At 41.9% G+C, this 18,783-nt stretch overlaps 1 protein-coding gene across 2 annotated transcripts in view; it reads left to right on the forward strand.

The window, feature by feature from the left end:
• Positions 1 to 18,783, forward strand: part of RBKS (ribokinase) — a 100,955-nt gene that overhangs the window by 39,451 nt on the left and 42,721 nt on the right. For both annotated transcript variants that reach the window (XM_043604243.1, XM_043604244.1), the window contains exons 6-7: positions 1,520 to 1,611; positions 8,520 to 8,708. In XM_043604243.1, the coding sequence (XP_043460178.1) occupies positions 1,520 to 1,611; positions 8,520 to 8,708 (281 nt within the window). The remainder of the gene's footprint in view (positions 1 to 1,519; positions 1,612 to 8,519; positions 8,709 to 18,783) is intronic.

An 18,783-nucleotide genomic window follows, 5' to 3' on the forward strand; every position in this document is an offset into this window, starting at 1 on the left:
GAAGCATCTCCCCAAGAATGTGGAACGGATCGATGCCACAACAGCTACAGAAGAGCCACCTGAAGAACTCCTCAATGTGCACGTTCCTGTTCCTACCCCAAGAGATTCTGATCAGTGAGTTTGAGGGGAAGACCAGAAGTCATGCACTTTAATGAGCTCTCCTAGTGATGCTGATGTGCAAGGAAGTTTGTGGGTCACTGTTCTAGACGGGTCTCTGAGAACTGCAGCTAGAGGAGTTTACTCTGTGGGTCCATTGGGGCTACTAAACACATAAGTCATTGGACCTGGGCAGAGAAAAAGAAACCAGCCAATCTAGTTGGGTACTCTGGTGGATAAGTGTTTTGATAAAGGGGAAGCTTCCTGTCATTGTGATTTCTGAAGACTTCTTTAAAAATAGTAAATAAATAAATAATGAATGAATGAATGAATGAATAAATAAATAAATAAATTTATTTGCCAAGTTCCACACCAGAGGCTGTTTTAAATACACTGTAAATTGGAATGGAGGCTTGTGTTGCTATAAACAGAGTCCTGGCCTAGAGAGATGACCAAATACTGGACTTAAAGCTGGAGGACCCCACATGGGCACCCAGCTTAACCATGTCCCAGCATATGACCTTAGACTGTGACCTCATCTCTCTGAGGTTCACGTTCCTCCTCTGAAAAATGCAGAAATTCTTCTGATGCTGTATTGGCTGTGACATTCTCATTCTCCCTGTCTCTGCTATCCCTATCCATCCTTCTCTTGTAGGTCCCTAGTCTGAGCTAGCTCTCAGTCTTGGATTGAATTCCTCCTCCTTTCTCAATCAAGCTTTCCTTTATGTTCCCAGATTCTTCACAGAAGCCAAGAACGTAAGCTTCTGTGAAAATGTATGTTTGGGGAGCCTGGCTGGCTTAGTCGGTGGAGCGTGTAACTCCTGCTCTCAGGGTTGTGGATTCGAGCCCCACCTTGGGTGTAGAGGTTACTTACAAACAAAATCTTAGAAAAAAGCGTATGTTTGCATGAGTACTTGTGATATATCTGGAATGCATGCATAGATGTTCAAAACCTGCATATGTACATAAACTTCCTATTTGACTATTCTTACCAGGAAATTTTTGACCTCTTCATTATTTCTTTTCTAACTTCTTTTCTTTCCTGGAAAATGGACTTAGGAACAAAAATGTTCACCAGCCTGAATGTTCACGTTCATGCATGTCCTTTCAGGCCACAGCACTTAAAATTTTCTTTAATATTCTTGCGCTTTGCCACAACTTTGTAATCATCTTGACTGTAATACCGACGCTTGCCCTTGAAGCTGAAGTGTTGCAGAGTGAAAAATAGAGCAAACAGAAATAAGAAGGGGCTGGTACTAGGCCATCATAGAGACTGAGATTTTAGACTTCTACACCCGTAACTAAGTTGATTTTTCATTTCATGGGGAAAGTGGTCACACTCGGGGATTGCCTTTACCCAATGTCTGTCAACACACCATGTTAAAAATGAGGACCACTGAAGCCCCTTTCCGTTCCTTTACAGTGAAAACATTGTTCAATCCAGCTCCTGCCATTGCTGACCTGGATCCTCGCTTCTACGCCCTCTCAGATGTGTTCTGCTGCAATGAAACTGAGGTAAGGATGGAAGGTTTTGCTCATTCCATGAGAAACCAAAGACTTTCATACAAACGGGTAAAGCAAAGAGGCAGGACTAATCATGTCAGTTTGATTGCATGTGAATTCTTGAGCCCAGTGAAAACACATTTTTCAGCTAACTGGGGTGTGGAGAAAAGGAAATTAGTGAATCCTAGGTGGAGAAAAAGGTTCCCTGAGTCATCTCCATAATTTGGCACTTCTCAAACCTCAGCTAATTTTAGTCCCCTCCCTGCCTTCACACTATTGGTGTTTTGTTTTCTTTTTTAATTATTCCACATTCTATGGAATAATTAGTATTAGAGTTGCCAAATTTAGTGAATAAAAATACAGGATGCCTAGTTAAATTTGAATTTCAAACAAACAGCAAATAATATACGAAATGGACTTATGCTACAAAATTGTTTGTTATTTATCTGAAATTCAAATTCAACTGGTCTAACAACCCTAATTAATATGCAACCCCTGGAACATTTGCTACATTCTCTTGTGAAGATGCTGTGACTGTCTGAGGGAACAGACATAGGTTCTCCATGATGCCACAGGAAGGACTTCAGGGGCCACTCTGTTACGAGAGGGCTCTCTCAGTCCATCTGAGCGTCCTAATGTATAGAGCTGAGTAAAATATCTCTCAGTTACATTCAGATCGTCCCATTCATTCTGAACCATTTTAGGAAGAAAATTTCAATATTTTTCCCTTATATAGGTCAGACAGTTTTAGACCAGAGCTCTCTCTCTCGATGTTGGGAGGCAAAGACACACTATACGATGCAACATGCAGAGAGAACGTTAGTAGTTAAAGAACTGTAATAGTAATTTTCCATGTGGTTCAGAGGCTGAATGCATGTTTCCAGGATTTCCTGACCGGCCTTTTTGTTAATTTCATCTCTCAGAACATGAAGTAAATAAAAACTAAAACAAAAACAAAAAGACTGCCACAAGGAAACTAATTTTAACCAATCACAATAAGCTATGCAGTATTTTTGAGCACCCATTATGGCCAGGCCTTGTGCTGGGAGGAAGGAATTGTGGGAAGTAATAACCATTTTATAGTAAGAAATTAGATTACCCTCCACGGCCAACTGGCGTAGATTTCCCTGCTAGTTACTTGCAGAACACTATTCTTCAAACACTCATCACAGCTCAAATGACTTACTCAGTAATTCTGTCTTCTCCATTGAATTACTAGTCTTGTGAGGCCAGGGACATCTGTCTTATTCACTGTTGTATTCCTAAAGTAGGCACAGTAAGAGATTAACAACAATAATAATAAAAGAGAGCAGTTATAACAATATACTGTCATAGAAGTTTTGTGAATGATCACATTCCCTCTCTCTCAATATCTTGCTGTACTGTACCCACCCCTCCCCTACGAGATGGTGTGAGATGATAAAATGCCTGCGTGAGGGGATGAAGTGAGGTCAGCAACACAGGCACCGTGACATAGCGTTAACCTGCTGTTAACCTTCCGACGATACGACAGGAAGAGGATCACCTACTGACTGCGGCTGACCATGAGTAATTAAAACCACGGAAAGTGAAACTGCAGATACAGGGAACCTGCTGTAATTATTTCTTGTCCTTCATGGTTTCTGTGCATCAGGAATTGAGAGACGGGGCACAGCATGGCTGGTCTCTCTCGGTGATGTCTGGGGCCTGGAAGACTCACAGGCAGAGAGCTGGAATCATGGGAAGCCTACTTCACTCATGTGCCTGCTAGTTGATGCTGGCTGTTGACCAGACTTACACAAGGCCTCTCCTTGTGACCCGGGCTTCCTCACAATGCAGAAGCTGGGTTCCGAGAAACAGTATCCAGAGGGAGAGGGAGGGGGAGCCCAGCAGAAGAGTTGGCTTTTATGACTTAGCTTTGGAAGTCACGCAGTATTTCTTCTGGCCCATTCTATTGACTGAGGCAGGAAACTCTGCCCTCACACTCCACCTCTCAGTAGAAGATTGCCATTGCACAGCGTGAAAAGAGCATATACACTGTGACAAATATTGATACAGTTATCTTTGGAAATTACCATCTATTACGTTGTACCTGGCACACAGTTGGCACCTAGTAAATGCTTTTTAAATGGATGAACAAATGAACAAACTCTAGTCTTTAAGAAAAGTGATCTCAAACACATAATGGAAAAAAGAAAAGCTTTAAAAACCTAACATTCTTAAGGATGACGTCTAAATTTTTTTAATGTTTATTTATTTTTGAGAGAGAGAGAGAGAGAGAGAGAGAAAGTGCAAGTGAAGGAGGGGCAGAGAGAGAGGGAGACACAGAATCTGAAGCAGGCTCCAGGCTCCGAGCTGTCGGCACAGAGTCCGATGTGGGGCTCGAACTTGCAAACCACGAGATCATGACCTGAGCCAAAGTCAGATGCTGAGCCACCCAGGCGCCCCTTTATGGATGACTTCTAATCTCGATAATAATGTAAATTCATGCTTTAAGACACTCTCTCTGCTCACACACAAACCATTGATATATAAAGATACAAAGAGACAATGAAAAGGTACTCACAAGCTCAAAAACAAGATAACTCCACAAATCAGAAAGGGAGCAGAATCCTAGAGCATTCAGCCCTGCGTGTGCCATATTTCAGTCCCAGAGGCAGGTGTAAGTGGTAGGGACCTCTAATGGGTAACGAGCACTAGAAATGTGCCACTCATGGGAGACTGGGGCAATGCCCCCTGCTCAAACCCAGAGATGCTGGGCTAAGGCTCCCTTGCCAACCAAAAATGTTAGAGGAAGCTGTTAAGCCTGCTGCCCAGGACTACAGCATATGTAAGGCTCCCAAACTGAGGAGATAGGAGGACAGAGGTACTGCCTCTGATCAGGAAGGAATTAAGCCAATGCTAACGTGGTGACCGTGAATGTGACGAGATTGGCAATATCGCCAATGACAGCAGAACAGGAACTCCGTATTGCCGATATAACACCTGGCTCTGGTTTAGAGACCCTTGGGGCCCGATGGATGCAACCATAAAACCACTGGAAAGGCAGGGATAAGCCTAGCGGGAGCTGAAGTGTGGGATTCTCCAACTCTCAGAGAGCAAAGTGAGCCTTCAGATGACAAAACATAATGCTCAAGAGTTATCCAATAAAATCAACAATCCAAGATGAATTTTCCCAGGGTGAAATCCAAATGGTGAAGCAGTGCAAAAAAGACATTAAAATAAGCATGACTGAGGGATGCCAGGTGGCTCAGTCAGTTGAGCATCCAACTCTTGAGTTCAGCTCAGGTCACGATCCCAGGGTTGTTGGGATAAAGCCCCACATCGGGCTCTGTGCTGAGCATGGAGTTGCTTAGGACTCTCCTTCTCTCTCTCTCCCCTCCCCCCACTCACTCTCAATAAATAGATAGATATGATTGAGATTCTCATTCATTAAAAAAAGAGAAAGAGAAACAGAATCAAAGCAACAATATGTGAATACAAAAATCAGTCAATTAGAAATTTGAAAATGACACTGAAAACTATAGAAAGCTTATGAAAGAAATTGAAGAAGACACAAAGAAATGGGAAAACATTCCATGCTCATGGATTGGAAGAGGAAATACTGTTAAAATGTCGATACTACCCAAAGCAATCTACATATTCAACACAATCCCTATCAAAATAACACCAGCATTCTTCACAGAGCAAGAACAAACAATTCTAAAATTTGTATGGAACCAGAAAAGACTTTGAATAGCCAAAGTAATGTTGAAAAAGAAAACCAAAGCTGGAGGCATTACAATTCGAGACTTTGAGCTAGATTACAAAGCTGTAATCATCAAGACAATATGGCAGTGGCACAAGAACAGACACTCTAATCAACGGAACAGAATAGAGAACCCAGAAGTGGACCCACAAACGTATGGCCAACTAATCTCTGACAAAGCAAGAAAGAATATCCAATGGAAAAAAGTCTCTTCAGCAAATGGTGTTGGCAAGACTGGACGGTGACATGCAGAAGAATGAACCTGGACCACTTTCTTACACCACACACAAAAAACAAACTCAAAATGGATGAAAAACACTAATTAAAATCTTTCTACAAAATACTCATTAGGTAAACACACTGGAATCAAAGAATTAGTGAATTGAAAAAGAATCTTGATCAATTCACCCAGAAGTGAAAAGCTCAATTCACCTAGAAATATCACAGAAACTTTGTTTTTAATACTAAAGAGGAAATTGGAGAAAAGAAAGATAGGTTGAGAGGCTCTAACATACATCTAATGGAAGTGAAGGAAGAGAAAGGAGAGAACTGGAGAGAAGCCATATTGGAGAAAAAACTGCAGGTTGTTTTCTAGAACTGAAGAAAGGCACAAGTCTTCAGATCAAAAGTGTATTAAAAGTACCACTTGAGATACACAGATACAACTGTCTACTAACATACATTTTAGTGGAACTGCATAAAATCCAAAGTCAAAACAAAAATATTTTTAAATGGCCAGAGGAAAAAAAAACAGATTTTATATACATGATAAGAATATCCAATACTTCATTGTTTGTAAAAGGGGAAAATGGAAAAATGAGTGTCCGTGAAAAGGAGAATAAATTTTTTTTAAACTGTAATATATTTGCAGTATTTTTGCAGTATATGGAATGCTACATATATATACACAAATGAAATAATGTTAAGGGGAAAAGCACATTAATACATAATATCTATGGAGGACATTATCTTTTTTTAATGTTTTTTTAATGTTTATTTATTATTGAGAGACAGAGCATGAGCATGGGAGGGGCAGAGAGAAGGGGAGACGCAGAATCTGAAACAGGCTCCGGGCTCCGAGCTGTCAGCACAGAGCCCGATGCAGGGCTTGAACTTACGAACCGTGAGATCATGACCTGAGCCGAAGTTGGACACTTAACCAACTGAGCCACCCAGGTGCCCCGTTGTTTATTTTATTTTTGAGAGAGAGATAAACAGAGCGTGAGAAGAGGAGGGGCAGAGCGAGAGGGAGACACAGAATCAGAAGCACGCTCCAGGCTCTGAGCTGTCAGCACAAAGCCTGACATGGGGCTCAAACCCACGAACCCTGAGATCATGACCTGAGCCAAAGTTGGATGCTTAACCAGCTGAGCCACCCAGGCACTCCATCATTTACCTCCTTTAGAGAAAAATAACTGAAGCAAATAAATAAAACGTTAAGACTTATTAAAAGTGGGTGGTAGGTGGGGCACCTGGGTGGCTCAGTCGGTTAAGCATCCGACTCCAGCTCAGGTCATGATCTCGCAGTTCGTGAGTTCGAGCCCCATGTCGGGCTCTGGTGCTGACAGCTCAGAGCCTGGAGCCTGCTTTGGATTCTGTGTCCCCCTTTCTCTCCACCCCACCCCTGCTTGTGCTCTGTCTCTCTGTGTCTTTCAAAAATGAATAAACGTAAAAAAAAAAAAATTTTTTTTAAAGTGGGTGGTAGGTACATGGGTGTTTGTTGCATTATTTTTACGTTCAGGATCTTTCATCAAAGAATCGTTTTTTAACAGGTTTTTAGAAACCACAAGAATTCAGTGTTTCTGAAAATAGACCCAACTAACTCAACAGATGTAAGTGATCTCAGTAATGAAGATCAGTGAAAAACTTATAAAAAGAAAACAGAAGGTGGCCTTAAGGCATAGCCAACTCAGACAGGGTGTGGAAAAGATGGTTCAGGAAGGACACATGGTCAAGTTAACAAAACCTTTGCTGCCAGGGAAGACCAAACCCCAGAAGGAGCAGACACTGTGGGATGACTTATAGGCAACAAAAAGGGTTAATCTGGGCATGTTCAGAGCAAGCACAGGAAGAGATAGACCCATTCTTAGGAAGAAATAGGATATAGAAAAGACAGAATTTGGTGATAAACTTTTTGAGTCAAAAAGTATCATATAATTCATCTGGTCCAGTGAATTTTCAGCCACTAATTTCAGAACCATAGAGGGTCCCCACAGAAGCTAGAGGGGTACCTAGGGGGTGAGGAAGCAGGGCTACAGCCCTTCACCCCTACTTCAGCCAGAGCCCTTTTTATATTCTGGGAGAGAACTGTGGTCCTGTGCAAGCCCCTCATTTTATACGTGACTTGGCAAAAGTCCCAGAGTTAGTAAATGGTGGACATCTCCTGAATATATCAGCACGTTGCTTTCTCTGCTCCATGTCAGTGCCCCTCCTACCCTGCTTCCAATTTCTTGAGCAGAAACAAACAAAAGAAATGGGTGTTGTGCAAATATGGAAAGCTATAACCAGTAATAAGAGAAAGGCATTATGACCCAAGAGGAGCCTAGAAGAAATACAACCTTAGGGGTAAAATTTACAGACACGACTTATATATCAAAGTCATTGGCAGCGGCCCCTCCCTTACTCCTTTCTTCCTTCCCCTCTTCCTTTCTTTTGTAGAATTCTTTGTTCCCCCTAACTCTTTATGATGAAAATTATCATACATACACACAGAAATGCTGGAAGGGCAACACAACGAAGAGTGATATACTCTCCACCTAAACAGTTGTTAACATCTGCTATATGCTTCCCCTCTCCACTGTGTGTATTTTTTTGTTTTTGTTGAGTCATTTCAAAGTAAGCTGCACATAACATGAAACCTCACCTCTAAATACTTCAGTGTGCATCTCCTAAGAGGAGCCACAACACCATTTTCACACCTAAGAAAATTATTAGTGATTCTGTGCTGTCATCTAATATCCAGGCCACATTCACATTTCCCCTGTTGTCCCCAAAATGTCATTGATAGCGAGTGTTTGTCATTGTTATAGGGTTTTTAATTTATTTTCCTGAGCCAGTATCCATCAAAGTTCCCCGCTGCATTGGTTGTTATGCAAAAGAAGGGGGACATTTTTCTAGAAAACCAAATCTAATCTGGAAATAGACCCAGGTTACTTTTCTCACCGCTGTTTCCTTTCACTTTTCCGTATTCCAGGCTGAGATCCTAACTGGCCTCATGGTCAGCAGCCCTGCAGACGCTGGGAAGGCTGCACAGGTGCTCTTGGAAAGGGGGTGCCAGGTCGTAATCATCACCTTAGGTGCTGAAGGCTGTGTGATGCTGTCACAGACAGAACCTGTCCCAAAGCACATCCCCACAGAGAAGGTCAAGGCTGTGGATACCACGGTAGGTTTTAAAATTTCAGAATCATTTCTGCCCCCCTTGAGAATCATCATTTATAACAAAGATACTACACCTGAATTTTTGGACCATAAGGTAAGGGCCCAAGGAGGTAATACGGTAGAAGAGAAGAAAAACCAGGCAGGAGCACTATATCTTAATCCTTCCCCAACCCACTGTGGGACTTTCTACAAGTCACTTAACCTCTCTGAGCCTCAGTTTCCTCATCCATAAAAACAGAATATCAGTAAAACTATACTTGTATCACCTATATTCATTCATTGATTCATCCAGTAAATATGTATTGAATACCTGTTATGCCAGTCATCTATTAAGTTCTGGGGCTATCGTGATGAACAAGACATAGTCTCTGCCCTCGTGGGGCTTAGATTTTAGACAGTATGCCCAGCTGCTGGTTCTTACAAGCCTCCTGTGTGGAATGAAAGCACAAGGATCACTGGCTGGCAAAACTCATTCTTTTGGCCATCAGATAATGCCCGCTATCATCTACTATGCGCTTACTGTGTCTCTTTGGCATACATCTCATGTGATCTTTACAACAATGCCATGAGCTATATTATCTTCATTTTACAGATTTAGACACTTGTTTAGGACCATAATGCTAGGAAGTAACAGAGCTGGGGGTTCAAAACTTGGCCTGTGGACTCCAGACACTTCTTGTGTAAGGCATGCATTAAGGACAAGCAGGTTACATAGACGAGTCACAGCCCAGAAGGGGGTGGAAGGGAAGACAAGCTAGAAAAAAAAGCTCAGAGGTCCTCTAAATCTGGGAAAATAAGAATTATTGTTTATGACCTAGAATTGAGAAGAGCGAACAAAATCGATAAATACCAGGAACCTAAAACTAGAGTTGGGGAAGAGTAAACATTTTAGAGTTTGTATTTATAAGAAATTAATGTGTAATTACTTATAAAATATATTTTGGTTTTTATGCTTAGAAAAGGCTTTAAAATGTGGGTCATTAAATAAATAAAATAAAATAAAATAAAATAAAATAAAATAAAATAAAATGTGGGTCATTTATCAAAAAGGAGCCTAAGCAAATGTAATGAAGTCATGGATGCAAATACGCTCTGAAAGACAGATAAGTACAAGGACTGCTTTTTATCACATGAAATCACACCCTGATTGCCTTTCACAATGTGCTGATCAGATATTTGATCAGTTGCACTCGGTGGTGTCATTCTCTTCATAGTTAGTCATTTTGGGAACCACGAGTTTTTTTCCTGTTCTGTCACGGACAGTCGCCTGAACTTGAGAGGTTCCTTCTGAGTTCTGAAATCGACCCTGCATGAGACTAAAACGAGTCCAGGTCCTGAACTACAGCAGAAAAGTTTACTCTTGCGTTGCTAAAAATGAAGGACCCTCATGAAGATGTCGGGCCTACGTATCTACCCCAAAAGAGACTCAGCCTCTGCTTCGGGTGTCTGTGTCAGCCACAGCTCCTTTGCCCACAAGCACCAAAGCACAACTGGAGTGGGCCTACACAGGAACAGGGATGTATTCGGTGCTGGCTGAGAGTCCGAAGGTACGGCCGAGGGCAGAAGTGAAGCCATGTCATGGGGGCCCACTCACCCCCTCCCTGTTGGCTCTGCCTGCCTTGCGGTGCTGGGCTTTGAGCTCAGGCGGGCCCACTCCTGGGAGTGGTCCCAGACAGCTGTCTGCCCACACAGTGCCCCATGTCGTGTCCCCATCCCTGGTGTCAAATAAAAATCAAAGAACTCTCATCAGAGGATGGGAAGTGGATGCTGGTCATACAAAAACAAGCCCCGCCTGGAATGTGGAAATGCCCTGCCTGGGTATGGGACAAAGTGATGAAGACACCAGCCTTGGAAATGTTCATATTTGAATCGATAGTCATTTTCCTCAGAGCCATTTCATGTTGAAGGATTGGATTTCCTAGATAGTGATGGATTGCGTCTTGAGCATCTTAAATACAGCAAGGTGCACAAGGAGGTTTTCACACTTTGCTGATACTGTTTTGTGCCCTTTCATTTGGTTTCTTAGCATGTGCACTTAAGTTTTTGGTTTCAGGAAAGTTGAAACACAGTGAGCGCTCAGAGGAGAAAAGATTACTTAAATGCTTGGAGGCAGGAGGTAGAGCACGGGATCACGAAAATCGGGGCACTGGATTGGGATCAGTGAATTTTTCCGTCAAGGGCCAGACAGTAAAGTTTTAGGTTTCACGGACCTTATGCCACAACTGCTCACCTCTGCCATTGTCGCATGAAAGCAGCCATAAACAACTTTGTATGCTATCCAAAACGAAGTTGGTATTAATCCAAACTAGACTGTTTTAAGTTAAGATGTTAACCGGAATCACCAGTGCAATCACTAAAAAAAGAACTCAAAAAAAGAAGAAGAAAAAAAAGGCGCCTGGGTGGTTCAGTCGGTTAAGCGAAAGACTTCGACTCAGGTCATGATCACATGGTTCATGGATTCAAGTCCCATATCAGGTTCTATGCTGACAGCTCAGAGCCTGGAGACTGCTTTGGATTCTGTGTCTCCCTCTCTCCTGCCCATACCCTGCTTGCTCTCTGTCTCTATCTCTCAAAAATAAATAAACATTAAAAAAAATTTTTTTTTAAAAACCTGAAAGAAACAAAAGAATTACCATGGTACACTTCAAAATATCTATTTAACGGGCACCTGGCTGGCTCATTCGTTAAGCATCTGACTTCTGCTCAGGTCATAATCACACAGTTTGTGAGTTCTGCATCGGGCAAACTCGAGCTCCACTTCTCTCTCTCTCCCTCTCTTAATCCCTCTCTCTGCCCCTTCTGGGATTCGCTCTCTCTCTCTCTCTCTCCCCACCCCCCTGTCTCTCTCTCTCAAAAAAAAAAAAAAAAATTAACACAAAAGAGGGCAGGAATGGAGGAATAAAGAAGGTACTGGAAGATTATGCTGTTGTAAACTGAGGGATAAAACTAGCCCTGAGGGAGATAAGGGATCCAGGAAGCAGACGGTGCCACAGAGGAGAGAAGCCGGGGTGGTGAAGGGAAGTCCCAGGGCAGCAGCTATGCAGCAGGCCCGCAGCCAGGCGGGTCCCAGTCCCCAAGAGAGCAGGAGAGCGGAGAGCCCTGGAGGAGCGACTCCCAGAAACAAAAGCAAAAACAGGAAAGGACAAAGAAGGAAATAGCAGAATACCCATGTGTTGGCATATGACCAAAGATTTTTAGTTTTCTTGCAGAATTTGAGGATGAAGTAGCAATTAATTATGTTGAAAACTGTGGAAATGAAAAAAAAAGGAGGCAAATATTTTTGCTCTACGTCATCTGCAGTCTCAGGGTAAAAGTATGATTAAGTAAATATTCGCACGCCACATGGCTGTAAAGACATGGTCCTAACAGTGCAAGTGCCGAGTCTTGATTTAACCAAAAATAGAGATTAGAATCCTGTTTTGAAGATGGAAGGATAAAGTGAGTGTGTGATCTGTGTGCACCTGGGGGAAGAGAAGAGAACTGAATGCTCATTCTCCAGAGTTGGGAGTCAAGAGAGAATATCGGAAACTGATTTTTAAAAACAGCAGTATAAGCATATTACCAGAGGGAGAAGATGAATACCAGAAGAAACTTAAAGGGAATTTAAAGTATTTGCCTCATGGAAATGGTTCAAGAGAGAGATGGGGCGTTTACTCCTTAAGCGTTGTCTTTTTACACTATGTGTATGGATGGCTTTGATTTTTTTCCTAAATGACAAAACACGATGAAATACCACTTGTCACCCGCTAGAATCAAAAACAGTAATGAGCGTACCTAGGACATGGAGAAATTAGAACCCTCAAACGATGCCAGTGGGAAGGTAAAATAGTGTAGTCGCTTTGGGAAACAGTCTGGAAGGGCTGCGAAAAGTTAATTTTCTAGTTACCATAGGACCCAGCAATTGTCCTTCTAGGTCTCCACCCAAGAGAAATGAAAACACGTGCCCACACAAAAACCTGTACACGAATGTTTCTGGCAGCATTGTTCCCGATAGCCCCAAATAGGAAACAACCTGACTTTGAACAGCAGATGACTGGATAGACAGATTGAGGCACCTACATATAATAGACTGCTGTTCAGCCATAAAATGGAATACTGATACAGGCCACGGTGTGGATGAACATCCAGAACATTACGCTAAGTGAAAGAAGACAAACCTAAAGGCCACATATTATATGCTTCCAAATATAGGCCATGTCCAGAATAGGTAAATCTATAGAAACGGAAGGTAGATGGATGGTCACTGGCAGCTGGGGAGACGGGGTCAGGAGACTAATGAATGGGTATGAGGGTTCCTCTCTGGGCTGAGGAAGACATTCTGGAATTAGATAGTGGTGATACATAGACAACCTTGTGGATACCCTGAAAACCAGTGAATTGTTCACTTTTAAAGGGTGAGTTTTGTGGTAGGTTAGAATTATATCAATTTAGAAAACAAAGGTCAAACAATAACAAAAAGATCCACCTAGGCACTTCACCCGTGGACGGATACTCTTGTGATAAAGAATCTTCCACTTCATTGCTCTACTGAATCTACTGAATGGGCTCTCAACATCCCCCAGCGGAGCAGAGGTGACACGGGAAACAAGGGTGGTTATTTTCTGGGGGTCAAATCTCCCTCAGCCTTTTCTATGCTCTTTGTCCTCTCATCCTGCACTCTCATTATTAAAATCCTTGCCTGTTCTGCACATACCTGTTCGGCCTCTTCATAGGTCTAATAAAGAGGAGATAATTCACATGGCGAGGTGAGGAACTCCCAGGGAGGCATTTTCTTCTGAACAAATGGGCTTCTTCACTTTTCTGTCAGGAGGGCATTACTTGCCCTCAGGAGGTTTATGACCTCACATTTCCCCTTCTCCTAATCCCTTACGAGGCACACCTTCAAAAAAAAAAAAAAATCATGTTGTGCAACCTCAACAGATACAATTTTTGTCAATCTTGCCCTCAACAAAGCTGGCCAAGATAAAATCAGTCAGTCAGGGATGGCATGGGTGGTGGAAACACCTTTAGCTGGATTGCACATTTTCCAGCCCGCCCTGGAAGGGGCCAGTCCCGCTCCGCGTCAGTACTCCCGCAGGCTGCTACATTCATTTGCCTCCGTGTTGATAGTTGCTGCATCACTTCTATTTTTACATCCATTTTTCCTGCTGTACGACAGTGAGATGGTGGCAGTAGTGCAGATGTCCTCGGCTCAGTTGGGAAGACATGACAGACATGTCGCTCTTCCCATCTCTGTGTTACCTGAATCTCAGCCTCAAAATGCCACGGCACTCGTGTCCTCGGTGCAGTCCTCCAACCTGAAGGTCAGGGGGCTTTGCTGTCTTGTGTCGATTGCACTACATAATCACCCCGTAGTCGAGAGTCACACACATTTAAGCACTGTCATCTTCTAGGTTATTGTGCTACTGTGATATATCATTAATTATCCTTGGCCTACAGGCTGTATAAAATTCTTGACACAGAAATTGTTTTTCTACACGTAAATGGTTGAGTCCTAGAATCTGCATTGGTACTCTTAAGAATTTAGCCCATAGGCTAAATCCATCTTTCCAAACCTTCACCTTATAAGTCATTATAATTCAGGGTATATAAGTAAGCTAAGAGTAATCAAAAGCCAGGAGCATGGGGATTCTCTTACCTCTTCCTTATTCCCCTTTCTTTCTATCCATTATATTTGAGTCCTATAGTGCTCAAAGTTGCAGGTGTGGCACTAGGCAATGTCAGCCCAGCTGCATGGATGTCCCCATCAGATGACTCAGGGCTTGGAGACTCAGCTCTGAACTAGAAATTGCACCAGTAGGAAGTGGTGATAGTTTCTTTTCAAGTTTGCATGGAAGCACTCCTAAAGGTACCGTGATTGCTGAGGCTGGTGGGTTACCCACAGCTTTCCAAGGTCACTTCTCCTCAGTGTATTCCCCTCATCCTGGGGTCTGGCCTTCGGCCATCCAGGCTGTTCTTAAGGGTTGGCTCCCATTAACTTACCTCTGAGGCACCATCCAGAATGACAGTTCAGCCTTTGAAAACCCAGATTTGAACCCATTTTTCCCATCGTGGTATGACTTCCACACCCCCATCCTACACCTGCACCCTCTTCCCACTCTCACCCCCTAGCCAGTGGAAGGCCAAGCCAACATTGCCAGATGTCATTAGAACAAATGGATTTAGGTGCTTTTAAGGGATGTTTCTCAGCCCAGGCAAACTGAGGTATTTCCTGCTCCAAATGTAGTTTGAGCTCCCCTCACTGTTGATTGCCAGTACTTGAAGAAGGGTTGGGAGAATAAAACACTGTGGGTAAAGAATGATAGAATCGGGGGTGCTGAACAGGTAATTATTACATAATAAGGCTAACTTCAACTGCCATATCAAGTTATTATGCAAGAAGTAATTGTTGTTTCCTTCACATTTTGACCTTAGGAAAATTAATATCTACTGATACTGCCGCTACTCAAAGTGTCTTGGAAAATTTTTTTGGAACTGCTTTGAGAGCACCTTTACCCTACTTTCCAGTCTACTGGGGTTTTTTCTTTCTATTCATAAAATTAATACGTACTTAGCGTTCAAGAGTAGAAAAAAAAGCAGAAAACGTAGAAAAGTATAAAAAAGAAAGTCAAATACCCATGAATCTACCACTCAAATGTAATTACTGTTATCCTTTTAAAGATTTTATTTTTAAGTAATTTTTAAATAAGACTTTTTTTTGAGCCCACATGGGGCTCAAACCTATAACCCCAAGATCAAGACTCACATGCTCTACCGGCCAAGCCAGCAAGGCACCCCGTCTACTATTATCCTCTTAATATAAATCCTTCCATTTTTTTTTCCATACCAATTCATGCACTCTTGAATATCTTTTAACAGAAAATTTGAGTATTTGCCCCTGCAGAGATTAATATGTGTAACTATGGGAAGCCTCTACAACTCAAAAATATCAACCATTTCTCTAGAATAATGTAAATGGACAATTCACTGAAGAAGAAATGCAAAAAAATAAATGTGTGGGCACCTGGGTGGCTCAGTCTATTAAGCATCTGATTCTTGATTTCAGCTCAGGTCATAATCTCACAGTTGTGAGATTGAACCTCACCTCGGGCTCTGCTCTGGGCATGAAGCCTGCTTAAGATTCTCGCACCCCCACCCCCACTTCTGCCCCTCCCTGCTTGCTTGAGTGCACTCTCTCTCAAAAAAAAAAAAAAAAAAAAAAAGGAAAGACAAAAAAAGAAAGAAATGTGATAATGTTCAACCTCACAAGAAATCAAGAATATTTAAATGAAAATAACAGTGAGATCCCCCTTTATTGCCCATCAGTTTGGCAAAAAGTAAAGACTGATAATGTCAAAGTCCCAATAAATTGGAAAACACATGCTCTCATATAATTCTGGTAGGAGTGTAAATTTGTACAATGTTTTCAGAGGGAAATTTGACTAACAGTTTTTAAATTTGGCCCAGTAACTCTTCTAAGAATCTATCTTGCAGAACTGCTCATATATACAAATATTTGTATAAGAATATTCCAGCTTTGTAATAATCAAAAGTGGATCAGACATATCTATATAATCATCAGTAGGAGAAAGTCAAATTTAATGATATGGTGCCATTTATTTAAAAATAACTGTAGCTATCCATAAATAAAAGCATAGCATATTTTAAAAATCTGGGAAAAAATAACCCACCAAACTATTGCTCATGGGGAGGGCCAGGGGATGGGAGGCAGGTGTTGTAAAGGAGGACTTCTACATTCTACTCCATGTTCTTCTGAATTGTTTGAGTTTTTCCAAGACCCTTTATTTTTCATGCATTACTTTAAAATTTGGAAGAAAATACAATTTGGAGACACATCAAAAAGCTATTTGGAGCCACATCTAGCAAATAAGAGAGGTGATATCATTTCTCAAAGGGTGTACTGGGGGGGGGTGTGGCTCAATCAGTTGAGTGTCTGACTTCTCAGGCCATGATCTCTTGGTTCATGCATTTGAGCCCCATGTCAGGCTCTGTGCTGACAGCTCAGAGCCTGGAGCCTGCTTTGGATTCGGTGCCTCCCTCCCTCTCCACCCTTCCCCCACTCACACTCCATCTCTCCATCTCTCCATCTTTCTCTCTCTCTCTCTCTCTCTCTCTCTCTCAACTAAATAAACATTTTTAAAAGTCATTGTTTTTTTTTTAAGAGGCCTGAACCTTTAAAAAAAAAAAAAAAAACTTGCCACTACCTTCCCAAAGGAGCCAGTAATTGGCCAAGTTCACTCTTGGCCTCCTAAAGAACCTCTCAACCATCCCAAGATCTCTGTGTAAGTAGGCTGAGTAACACTTTGACTTAAAATAACTTCTGAATGGATAGACACTTGATGCCAAGGAAATGATCTGCATTGCCTTCTCATCCAGGCCCTGGAGCCTCTTTAAGTCTAGATATTTCACTACACATTTTTGACAGGCTTTTTTTCCCTTAATCTTTCTAAAGAAACAATCTCTCTCAAAAATATGTTAGTTTATACAGTTTCCTTTGGAAATCACAGAATAAATGTCAAAGCTGCATTTTTCTGTTCCTCACTCAAATGCATAGCCTATCTTCAGAGAAGCTTTACTCAGCATCAGGTTTTCTTTCTGAATGTGTCTGCTTACATGTCTTAAACTCTTCAAGCCTTATTCCCACAATTAATAATAGGTTGAATGATCTAGACTTTGGCCTTGCCACAGCTCTTGGTCTCTATTAATCGATGACCTGAAGGAGTTGTAAAAGGGCCCAGGCCATAGGTGATACCTCATGTTTAGGTACTTAATAGTTCACATACTTCACCATTCCTGTACCTCCGGTTTGAAACACACCTGAGTGGAATGGCTCCTGGGGGGAGGAGGAACATAGGTAACACAGTCCTTTGGACTGAAGCTTGTCCCCTCTAAAATTCATATGCTGAAGTAAGGAGGTAATTAAGGCTGAACGAGGTCATAAGGATGGAGCCTAGACCCCATAGGATTAATGTTCTTTTAGGAAAAGACACCAGAGAGCTCGCTGTCTATCTGTGTCTGCTCAGAGGTTAGAGCACACAGCAAGATGGTGGCATCCTGGGGAAAAACTGAGAGCTTTCCCCCTAAGGTCAGGTACAAGACAGGGATATCCACTCTCGCCACTGTTATTCAACATAGTATCAGAAGTCTTACCCTCAGCCATCAGACAACGCAAAGAAATAAAAGGCATCCAAATCAGCCAGGAGGAAGTCAAACTTCCACTCTTCACAGATGACATGATACTCTATATGGAAAACCCAAAAGATTCCACCAAAAAACTGCTGGCACTGATTCATGAATTTGGCAAAGTTGTAGGATATAAAATCAATGCACAGAAATCGGTTGCATTCCTATACGCCAACAATGAAGCAATAGAAAGAGAAATCAAGGAATCGGTCCCATTTACAATTGCACCAAAACCCATAAAATACCTAGGAGTAAATCTAACCAAAGAGGTCAAAAATCTATACACTGAAAACTATAGAAAGTTTATGAAAGAAATTGAAGAAGACACAAAAAATGGAAAAAGATTCCATGCTCCTGGATAGGAAGAACAAATATTGTTAAAATGTCGATACCACCCAAAGCAATCTACATATCCAGTGCGATCCCTATCAAAATAATACCAGCATTCTTCACAGACCTAGAACAAACAATCCTAAAATTTGTATGGAATCAGAAAAGACCCCAAATAGCCAAAGCAATCCTGAAAAAGAAAACCAAAGCAGGAGGCATCACAATTGCAGACTTCAAGCTGTATTACAAAGATGTAATCATCAAAACAGTATGGTACTGGCACAAAAACAGACACTCAGATCAATGGAACAGAATAGAGAACCCAGAAATGGACCCACAGATGTATGGCCAACTAATCTTTGACAAAGCAGGAAACAATATCCAATGGAATAAAGACAGTCTCTTCAGCAAGTGGTGCTGGGAAAACTGGACAGCGACATGCAGAAAAATGAACCTGGACCACTTTCTTACACTATACACGAAAATAAACTCAAAGTGGATGAAAGACCTAAATGTAAGACAGGAAGCCATCAAAATCCTAGAGGAGAAAGCAGGCAAAAACCTCT

The sequence above is a fragment of the Prionailurus bengalensis genome, chromosome A3 (assembly GCF_016509475.1).
Source record: "Prionailurus bengalensis isolate Pbe53 chromosome A3, Fcat_Pben_1.1_paternal_pri, whole genome shotgun sequence".
NCBI lineage: Eukaryota > Metazoa > Chordata > Mammalia > Carnivora > Felidae > Prionailurus > Prionailurus bengalensis.